At 34.9% G+C, this 11736-nt stretch overlaps 1 protein-coding gene and 1 long non-coding RNA gene across 3 annotated transcripts; both read right to left on the bottom strand.

Moving 5' to 3' along the window:
• On the bottom strand, positions 1–4622 carry LOC109504053 (uncharacterized). 2 transcript variants are annotated; one of them, XR_003113878.1, is made up of 3 exons: positions 4360–4622; positions 1405–1573; positions 1–214 (listed from the first exon to the last, which is right to left on the bottom strand). It is a non-coding gene; the product is annotated as an uncharacterized LOC109504053 (long non-coding RNA). The 2 variants fall into 2 exon arrangements; XR_003113877.1 differs by lacking the exon at positions 4360–4622 and adding an exon at positions 1916–2007.
• Positions 4623–4929: 307 nt separating this feature from the next.
• On the bottom strand, positions 4930–11736 carry LOC109504052 (uncharacterized). Its single transcript, XM_019842563.2, has 3 exons — positions 11382–11736; positions 9563–9636; positions 4930–5000 (listed from the first exon to the last, which is right to left on the bottom strand). The coding sequence occupies exons 1-3, from the start codon at positions 11546–11548 to the stop codon at positions 4930–4932; spliced, it is 312 nt and encodes a 103-aa protein (XP_019698122.1). The 5' UTR covers positions 11549–11736.

The following is an 11736-nucleotide window of genomic DNA, read 5'->3' as shown; positions in this document are numbered from 1 at the left end:
AAACAACAGCTAAAACTTTTTGCATGTTACTCAGAATGATGTCCTTGACAACATATATAAAGATCATGAACTTTTGAGGAGCTTAACCTTATGTGCATATTTACCTTGTATTAATTATTTTTGAAGTACTCCGGCCATGCCACTCTTTCTATCTAGGGGATGTAGTGATAGATTCGAGTGTACGTACCAGGTATGATGCTTCTCCACAGTCGTCCTACACTCGTAATACCAATTATGTTATACATACAATTATGAACCATATTAACCCTTTAACTGTTACGGTCGAGATAACTCGAGTGGAAAAAATGGCGGCCTTGCTGATTGAGTTTACTCGATTTGGATTTTCAATGTGTAATACCCATTTAATTTAGTTTGTAAAAAGCATTTGAATTGAGCGGGCATATAGTGCCATCTCTTATCATTATAAAATATTTTATAATTGTAAAAATAACTCAGCAAAGAGGGTCATACTGGTCATTTAATATCTCAGCAGTTAAAGGGTTAAAAATGGCCAGAAGTCCTCCGCTGTCACCCTGACAAACCCTGATGTAACATGTTACACAAAACATACTGGTTTCGAGAGGAACATAAAACTGAAACTTTTTATTTTTGCGTGGATGGTAGAAACTATTATTTAAATAATTTTTCGGATCTTCTGATCTTTTGATGCTTTTCCGTTCTAACGTCATCTAATATTGATTAAATAATATAACTGATTATTTTATTTAGATCTAGAATAGAGATGTGCGAATCAAGAATTTTTATGTCGAGTCGATTCGAATTGAATCTCATTTTTTAAATTCGAATTCGAATCGAATCGAATCTATGAAATTTCATTCGAATTCGAATCGAATCGAATCTATGAAATTTCATTCGAATTCGAATCGAATCGAATGAAATCGAATCGAATTATTAAAAAATTTAATATGACTATTAAATATGTAAATAATGATGGAAGATTTTAATATGAAAGGGAATATTGATATTGTAACATCATTTTAAAGTAAAATATATATTTAAATATTTAAAGTAGTTTATAATTAAGTTATTAATTATAAATTAAGTTAATTACAAGTTAAGGGTTCAAACATACAGGCCAAAATGGCCTATTTTGTAGCTGATGCACGCAAACGATAATATATTTGATTCCTATTCGAATTATTCGGATTCGAATCATAGGGATTCGGATTCGAATCGAATTGAATTACATTAGATTCGATTCGATTCGGTTCGATTCGAATTCGAATAGTTCGCACATCTCTAATCTAGAATTAGATTCAGAAATTACAGTAAGATATTGTTGAAATTAATTATCGGAAATATGGGAAAACAATTTTGAAAAGAGAGAGTAATTTACATATTATTAGATAAATATTCTCGACTCGAAGCAAGAATTAATATTACCTGACAAGTATCTTTTCCTTTTTCTCCTGCACATATTTGCCATTCGTCAACAATGCCTCGTGTGAGCTTGATAATGCTATTGACATCGAAAAAGCTCTCATTGCAAGACTGTTGTGGAACCAAATTGAGCGTCACTTTTAATAAATAGTCGGAGCCCTATTCGCATCGGCTATAGCACAAAGCAATGCAAAATTACAAAGCTATTCAAAGATTCACAACAAAGATACGTTTTATAATATTTTGTAATCCAATTTGCTTCGTAATGTTATATATTCTAATCAAGAAACTTTTAATGCGTAAATGATTTACTCTATATTTCTATATTTTACCATATACAAGATTATTTAAAAGGTATATTGTCATAGCTCCTCTCAATGTTACCTACAAAAGCACGCAAATAAAAACATGTAGTTCCACTTAAAAACATTATACCTCGACATTCTAATCTCTTAAAAAATGACCTTTAGGAAGAAAATATTTTGTTATCATACGAGAACTGTATGATACGTACCCGTGGTTAACGACAGATAATACCACTGATCCAAAATCTGTATACCATCGTGTAACGCTATCTTTCGAACGATACCTGTTAAAATTTCAAACAGATTTATCAAGTAGTTTTATTTTGATAGTGGGCAAGTTCGTATTTATTTACAACCATCAGAAAAAGAGCAATATCGGGCAGTGATTCGATTCCTTTTTTTGGATGGGAAGACATGTGAGGAAATCAAAATGAAGTTGCATGCCGTTTATAAGGACCTTCGTTTATAAGGACCGTTTATAATGCACCTTCGATGACTACCATCAGATATTGGTTTAATGAACTCACGCGTGGCCGAACATTCGTTTTTGATGACGAGCGTCCAGGCCGATTGAGGTGACTGCGGAGAATATGGTCAACAAAATCTATAATATCGTATTATCAGACCGCTGGGTGAAGATCAGAGAGATTGCTGACATTGTAAAGATCTCAATTGAACGCATATAAAATATTCTAAACAAAAAATTGGGCATAAGAAAGCTGTTGATGAGATGGGTGCTGCGTTGGCTCACAGTAGAATCGCATGACAACTTCGGAGCGTTGTTTGGATATGATTAAACGCAATTCGAAAGTGTTTTTGCGGCGTTTCATGACTGTTGACGAAACATGGATCCATCACTTTACACTAGAAATGAAAGAACAATTAAAACAGTGGCCTTCATCCGGCGAACCTGCTTCAAAGAAGGCGAAAACAGTTCTATCGGCCGGAAAACATGGTCACCGTTTTTGGAATTCGCGAGACATCATCTTCACCGACTATTTGGAAGACCAAAGGACAATCACGGAATAGTACTATGCTGATTTATTGTGCTGACGCTAAAATTGATGAAAAACGGCCTCATTTGGCGAAGAAAATAATGCTCTTTCACCATGACAATGCACCAGCTCAGTCGTTCGTAATCGTCACAGCAAAACTGGTCGAATTACGCTATGAATTGCTACCTCATCCACTCTATTCTCCAGATTTGGCCCCATGAGATTTCGTTTTGTTTCCAAACATGAAAAAATGGCTTGGTTCACGTCAAATGAGGAAGTCATCGTTAAAACAGTCTAATTTGCGGAGTTTGACAAGTCATATTTTTTGGATGGCTTAAAAAAGTTGGAATATCGCTAAACCAAGTATATCGAGTTGAAAGGAGGCTATGTTAAAAATAAATTTAAAAAATTAAAAAAAATGCGTTTTCTTCCCTAACACGGGTACTTATCATACAGTTCTCGTAATTATTCACCTTAACAAAATTTTTTTTCAATTATTTTTCTATATCAAAAACACACACAAGTGAGAAATTTAAGATATTTAATTTAAGTGGACCATCTTATCTACGTACACACGCAAACATATTCATTTAAATATACTCTATATAATAAATAAATAAATAAACATATGTATTTTTTTAACATAAATCAATTTCTATAGTATATTCCACATGTAAAATTACTAAAATAAAGTAATAAGAAAATAAATATTTTTCGAGCTGTTTTGCATTTTTTATCTTGATATACTTTTCAGTACAAGATATTAAATATCTCGTAAATTATTGGTAGATTTCTTATGTATTTTGTACTTTACAATTTGAACACTTTCCTCATATTATAGTTTGGGACATACAGCTGATGCTCCGATGACAGACTTTAACTTCTGACAATTGAACCAAAACAATTTCTTTTGTTAGATTATCGGCTTATATTTAAAGTTGCATCGAAAGAAATATTCAGACCGTTTTGATATTAAGCATATACCCGTTTCAATAATCGTTCACAAAAATTTTGTCCGATAAAGTAAAAAAGCACAATGAATAGTTACAATTATGAGCTGCTAAGCAACTTGCATAATAATCTGTTATACATATTATTAACTCTTGCTATAGTGACAATATACGAGATATAAGTGATAATATCCGACGTTATAACTGCAGCAAGAGATTCAGAAAAAAACCCAAATATTTTTAATATACTTTTATCTATTAGATAAAATTATAATAAAGGATCAATATCCGCACTATGTGCTGTCATTTAAGACTTCTGTCATAAAATCGATTACTATGCAAACCAATCACTAGGCACGTAAGCAACGATTCGCAATTGATATTTATTTAATGTGCTCTTGATTTTTTATAGAAAGAATATGTTCAAACTGTGTTGTAGGCGAATGTATATGATCATGTAAGATCTATAATAATTTCTTTTTTCAGAATCATGTAATTATAAGAAAGTGTGCTCTTTACAATCATAGTTTAATTAATTAATTCGATGATAATAGACTACTTCTATGATAATTGACAAAGTCATACGTATTTAATTGATGATTAAGCAAAGTATAAATTTTGTATGTAGGTCATGATCATATGAAAAATTTACATAGTTCCTGTTTTTTAGATTACATAATTATAGGAAAGATTTTTGTTATCTCTTACCCCAATCAACACGTCCCTATCCAATAGCAACTGCTTCGCCATCAGTACCAGTATCAGGCAAGTCAACCGGGAGACATGCCAGTCTGGCTCATCCAGTATAGGTAACTGAGGTTTCCAACTTCATTATGGCTATATCATAGTACTGCGATAGGATTTGATAGTCATGATGCAGTATTCTTTCGACGATTCTGATGGTTTGCGTTCTTGCATTATCCATTCGTCCGCGCTAGTCATGTTACCGACTCGTGCCCACTTCACGATTCCTCTTTAAGATGGATGTATGTAGGATGGAAATGTATTAAGATAGATGCATTGAGGTTTAAAAGGAGGAAAGGGATAAGATATATAATATTATATATCTATATACTTCGACTTACCAATCTTTGTTATGAGTACAATGGGCTGTTGTCAATACCATTCTGTTGGAAATCAGGCTACCACCACAATGCCACAATATCTCATTCTTTCCATTTTCGAATCTGATGGCTGTCATGTGCGGAAATTCTCTCGGTTCGGCTACTTCACGTTCGACGATTAATTTGCTCATTATCAAAGCGTATTTCGACATGTTCACTCGATGATCTGGTAAAACTTAAATACTAATTCCAAATCAAAAACAGCTTCCGCACTCTCCGCACATTCTATATAAAGAAATTGTATTGAAATAAATATACATATAGTAATTACTTACAAAAGTTACATCTCAAGGATTATTTTTATTTTAATATATGAAGCGTTTTCTACGATATAAGGATGCGCTAATGCTTACAAAATAGAGGAAAAATGTCTTAATAAATATGGGTCGAAAAATTAATATTGTCGATAAAATTAGTGTTGTTGTATGTTATAATTGTACTAATATTGTTGTTATAAATAATTTATTTTAATTAAAATAAATCATTTGCTGCTGGTACTTTCGTGCTTTCATAGTACGATAAGAATAATATCGTATTATTGAAATAAAAAAATGGCAGACATGCATTTCATGTATGGTTGTGCATCAGAAGTGAGTTAGTCAGCTTTATTTAATTTAAATAAATAATTATTCATAACTTCGACAATATTAATTTTTTAACATATATCAGGACTTTATCTTCCATTTTATGAGTATTTTATCTGCCCTTAAAGTCCTTTTTTTTTAAACAACCTGTATAATGGTTACATATATTGCACACATGAAAAAAGAATAATGTTAAATAAAAAAACAATTTTATTCAAAAAGAAAAAAACGACCACATTATATGTTAGCATAGCATATGCATGCATTTCGATTATATTTGTATAACAGCATTTTTCCATTATTGATATATATCAGGTGTAATAAAAAGAAATCCATTATTTTTCCAACAGATGGCTTTAGTTATCTGTATCTCGCGTTGTATAAGTCTGATCGGGTTCCACTAGATGGCGTTAGAAAGATGAGATTTCATACTAAAAAAACTTTTGTGACAGTTTTGTGATTAATTGACTCAGTTTTGTTTGAGCGGGCGTCAAAGATGGACACTAATAAAGAGAAAATACACTATATTTTACAGTTTTTCTTCGATAAAGGCGAAAACGCAAGCCAGGCGGCTGAAAATGTGAATAGTGTTTATGGTCCTGATACTGTAACAGCCAATCACGCGCAATTTTGGTTTCGTCGGTTCCGTTCCGGTAATTTCGATGTCAAAGATGCACCACGTACTGAAAGGCCAATTGTCGAAAATATCGATAAAATCATGGACATTGTCGAGTCCGCCCGTAAGCACTGTTTCGATTGCCCAAGAGCTAAAGATTGCACAAAAAACCGTTTGGAACCATTTGAATAAGGCTGGATACAAAAAGAAGCTCGATGTATGGGTGCCACACGAGTTAACGAAAAAAAACCTCATGGACCGAATTTCCATCTGCGAATCGCTGCTGAATCGCAACAAAATCGACCCATTTCTGAAGCGGTTGGTCACTGGTGAAGAAAAGTGGGTCACTTACGACAACGTCAAGCGAAAACGGTCGTGGTCGAATCGCGGTGAGCCGGCGGAAACGGTGGCCAAGCCAGGATTGACGACCAGGAAGGTTTTGCTGTGTGTTTGGTGGAATTGGCAGGGAATTATCTACTATAAGCTGCTCCCCTACGGCAAAACTCTTAACTCAGAACTGTACTGTCAACAATTGGACCGTCTGTAGGAAGCAATCGCCCAGAAGCGGCCAGCTTTGGCCAATAGGAGAGGAATTGTGTTCCATCAGGACAACGCGAGGCCACACACATCGATAGTGACTCGCCAGAAGCTCCGGGAGCTTGGTTGGGAGGTTCTTATGCATCCACCTTATAGACCGGACCTGGCACCAAGTGATTACCATCTGTTCCTGTCCATGGCGAACAATTTTGCTGGTGAAAAATTCGCTTCAAGAGAGGCTTGTGAAAATAGACTGTCTCAATTTTTTGCCAATAGGGACGAGGACTTCTATGAGAGAGGCATAATGAAATTACCTTCAAAATGGCAACAAGTTATCGAACAAAACGGCGCAAATTTGATCTAAATAGGATCATCCTAACTACGGTAATTAAAGCCTTCAATTTCATGCAAACATAATGGATTTCTTTTTACTACACCTGATATCAGAGGTTACCAACTACCGGCCCGCGAAGTCGTTGAAAAAAGTATTAAACAATGACAAATAAAATTATCTGACAAAGCAGGAATTAAAAAATTTGACAAGCCTAATTTTGTTGTTAAAGTTTGTGTCTGACTTTTTTTTTGTTTACAAGGAGGAGGTCCTCATGGATACCCCAGCTCTTTTGGGGGCAGGCGAGGGTTATATCGGATTCTTATCAACTAAACCTTTCCGGCGTATCTTTCAGGTGGGTCGAAGTGGGTCGAAGGGAGGAGTTGGGGGAATCGCATCAGCATTCCCTCCCTAAGTTTGTGTCTAACTAATGTATCTTTTTTAATTTTAATTCCCTCCCTAAGTTTGTGTCTAACTAATGTATCTTTTTTAATTTTAATATCCAATGAAAAACTTCAAAATTATGATTTTTATTTTTTTCTCAATTGAATACATTTTTTATCCTTGAATAACATGACAAATGTTAGATAATTATTATATGGCCCGCCACTGTAGTCGGTTGTGGCCCTCGAAGACTTAGATGTTGGAAACCCCTGATATACAGGGTGCACGATTTATCTGAAGACATTAAAATATCTCGAGAACTATTCATTGGATAAAAAAAGTGGTTAATGAAAGTTGTTAGTCTCGAAGGGGGACATCCAATGGTACCAAACTCGACCTCCCACTCCACCCCCTGGGGGTGGGGGTTGGGGGCAACTTTGAAATCTTAAATGGAAACCCCCATTTTTTATTGCAGATACGGATTCTACGCCACAAAATACGTAAATTTTGTCCGAAACTTTTTTTTTGATTCGTGATAGATGGCGCTGTAATCGCAAAAAATTATATTTTCCGCAATTCTCCAGAAATGATCATTGGATTGAGAAATAAAAAATACCTGTTCAATATTTTTAAAGAACATAATAAAAGTTATTCCCCCTCCCATCCTCTCGCGGTAGGGTGGGTGGTAACGTTCAAATCTCAAATGGGAACCCGAATCGAAGAGGGAACTGCTCGACGCGCCACTGTGGGTGTATGGCGAACTACGGCTTATTATAAAAGGCAGTGCAATGCTATCTATCATGAATGAAAAAAATTGTTTCAATAAAAATTTCACGTACAATCTAATTCTGCAATGAAAAATGTAGGTCCCCATTTGAGATTTGAACGTTATCACCCACCTTACCCCGAGAGGATGGGGGGGGAATAACTTTTATTATGTTCTTTAAAAATATTGAACAGGTATTTTTCATTTCTCAATCCAATGATCATTTCTGGAGAATTGCGGAAAATATAATTTTTTGCGACTCCAGCGCCATCTATCACGAATCGAAAAAAAAGTTTCGGACAAAATTTACGTATTTTGTGGCGTAGAATCCGTATCTGCAATAAAAAATGGGGGTTTCCATTTAAGATTTCAAAGTTGCCCCTAACCCCCACCCCCAGGGGGTGGAGTGGGAGGTCGAGTTTGGTATCATTGGATGTCCTCCTTCGAGACTAACAACTTTTATTAACCACTTTTTTTTATCCAATGCATAGTTCTCGAGATATTTCAATGTCTTCAGATAAATCGTGCACCCTGTATATGATAATGCATCATTATATGGCCATATATGGATAAAATTCATATCTAATCTTTTTTTCCTCGAAATGTCTTGTCGCGCATGTCCACTCATACTCGAGAAGAATTTATCAAACTGAGTAAAAATATTGCTTGCAATTTTGTTCTTAACCTTTGGCTGTTAACGAGCCGATCTATCGATACGTAATCGAGAACTGCCACGGGCCGATACATAGGCTCCGTATGTTTACATTTAGATTATCACTCCTCTCGATGTCAAGTTGCTTTCGCTCACGGTTAATCATTATCTCTAATGCTTAGTATCATATTTCTTTTTTATTTGAAAGTTTATCGGTCGTTTTTTCTTCAGTCTCTCGTGTGCAATCACTTAGTAAAAGGTGAAGCATTCTACTAACTTCTTTATAAAGCAATTTATAGAAGGTGCATATCAAATCGGCCCTGGCAGTCTTTGCATATACCGCGTAGATGGACCTCACAGTAAAAGAGTTAAAATAAATTAAGGCTAAATTAAAGATAAATAAGTCTTTTCATTATTATTTTCTGTCTCAACATATAAATACAAATGGAAAACAAAAATATATAAAAGACATAAGTTGTAACGCAAAATTTGTTAATTGCTACAACTTTTTATTTTGATGATTGATTTTATCTAATTACTAACTTTATTTAAGAATAGAAACTTATTTCTTCTAAATTTCATATTGCCGAATTCAAGTGTTATTAGATTAGATGTATACATTATGTTTCAAAAAGTTGGAATGCTTTTCTTATTGCATTCAGAACATGGCAGATGTCCAATGAGAGAAAACACCTAATCTGTAAGAATTTTCTAAAAACAAATTATCTCGCTGGGGCATCGGTTATATTGAGAATTGCACCTCAAAGAAAATGTTCAAATCGTTTTGAAAACCAGGACATACTTAATTCTTTCTTAATTGCATCCATTAGCTAGTTATAGCATTAATTACTTCCATTTTGAATATTCCTCGTATTATGCATCTTTTATTGAGGAATCAGTTAGAATTACTTACTTACTCGCGCTAATGATCCTCTGCTGTTGTCGAAAAGCGGCATGCTTATTTTTTCGGTAGTGCTTGTGTTCAAGATTCCTTCAATAATATACACGATAATAATTAAATAGAAAAGCATATATATCGCATTGAACTATTAGGTGTACAAATGAATAATCCAAATTATTTTAAGCAGTTATGAAATCAATTTTAAATTGAATAGATTTTCCCGCTCTTTTGTGATTATGCAATGTTGACATATAGCTGTTAAAAAGGACATATAGTTTGGCGAAAGGTCCAACATAACCTTCAAAAGTATTCAGTTCAATACAGTCGAAAATGGCAACAGATAAGGTGCATATCCGACACTGCATTCTTTACGAATTCCAACAAGGAAAAAATGCTGCAAGAGCGTGCGAATCGATTTGTTCCTTTCTCGGCGAAGGTATTGTATCGTACGATGTGTGCGCATTTTGGTTTAAGCGGTTTAAAAGCGGTAATTTCATTCTAATCGACAAACAACGTCCTGGAGGCCCTCTGAAGTGCGATAATGATGATTTAGAACAACTGCTCGCTGAGAATTCGGCTCAAACACAAAAAGAGCTTGCAGAACAGTTGGCAGTAACGCAGCAAACGATTTCCAAACGCCTACATGAGATGGGAAAGATCCAGAAAGAAGGAAAATGGGTTCCGCATGAACTCACTGAAACCAACAAAAATCAACGAGTGGCAGCGTGTCTTTCTCTTCTCAATAAGCAACGTCGAAAGTCTTTCTTGTGGAAAATCGTTACGGGCGATGAGAAATGGATACTCTATGACAATCCGAAACGCAGAAAAACATGGGTAAATCCCGGCGAATCATCAAAATCGGTCGCAAAACCCAATCGCTTCGGAAAGAAGGTTCTTCTCATTTGATGGGATATCAAGGGCGTGCTTTATTATGAGTTGTTGGAACCGGGTGAAACAGTTACTGCGGACTGCTACCAACGTCAATTAATCTGCTTGAGTCAAGAATTGGAACGAAAACGCCCGTATACTGACAAAGGAGAACGTCCAGTGAAATTGTTGCATGACAACTCCAGGCCACACATTGCTTCCAATACAAAAGACATCATAATGAGTCTTGGCTGGGACGTCTTGCAGCATGGCTGGCGTATTCACCAAACATTGCTCCATCCGATTATCACTTGTTCCGGTCGATGCAATACGCCTTGTCCGATATGCACTTATAATCAGTGGATGAGATCCAAAAATGGCTTGACGTGGCTTTATCGTGTCCAAGAACGTAACATTTTTCCGAGATAGAATTCATCAGCTGCCTGAAAGATGGCTTAAAGTTATAGAAGGCAACGGCGAATACTTTGAACAATTTAATTTACTTTTTTTTAAAATAAACCTTGAATGTAGCTGAAAAAAATAGATTATTCATTTGTACACCTAATATAAACAGATATTATTATTATCTAATCACGAGATACAGAATTATTACTTTTTGCGACTACAATTATAAAATAATAATTATTAAACATATCTTTTGCACGTGGAAATATAATTATTTAACGAAATTCTTTTTATTATGGAATATTAATTTTGGTTAATCTGTGCGTCTTACGTAAAAAGCAGATTCTTAATATACTAAATCCTTTTAGCTAAATTTTAATCTGCTAAAAACAGAAAAAAATCTGATCGTTTCATTCACTAAAAAAAAAATCATATACTTTTGCTGAGGAAAAAAGAAGGAAGAGAGAGAGAGAGAGAAAAAAAGAGAGAGAGAGAGAGAGAGAGAGAGAAGGAAAGAAAGCGAGAGCAGAGAGAAATATATACATATATGTATTATTATCTACCTGCAGCATCCTTCCCATGTGACAGAATTAACAATAATAACGTCAGTAGTATCGGTGAGAGAATCGCCATGCCAGTTGACATTCTTAATAACAACCTTGGATACAGGTTTCTGGTTCCAAGGACTTGCCGTGGTAAAATATATGCTTATCCGCTCGCTCACGTCCATTTGTTATCAGTTTTCCTGATCCACTATGTTGCAGGCAATTAGTTCCACGATAGAAGTGGTAATGAAGTGAGATTATCTTACGTAAGCCTTCTTTTCATTTCTCGTTCCAAGACGTATAATTAGTGCGCGTATTTCGAGCAAAATGATTATTTTCACAGTCATTCACAGTAGAACTGAATAGTGCAGTC

This window comes from Harpegnathos saltator, unplaced genomic scaffold (genome assembly GCF_003227715.2).
Source record: "Harpegnathos saltator strain DR-91 unplaced genomic scaffold, Hsal_v8.6 scaffold67, whole genome shotgun sequence".
Classification (NCBI taxonomy): domain Eukaryota; kingdom Metazoa; phylum Arthropoda; class Insecta; order Hymenoptera; family Formicidae; genus Harpegnathos; species Harpegnathos saltator.
Note: the sequence above shows the minus strand (reverse complement) of the source record. Positions and strands in the feature narration are given on the sequence as shown.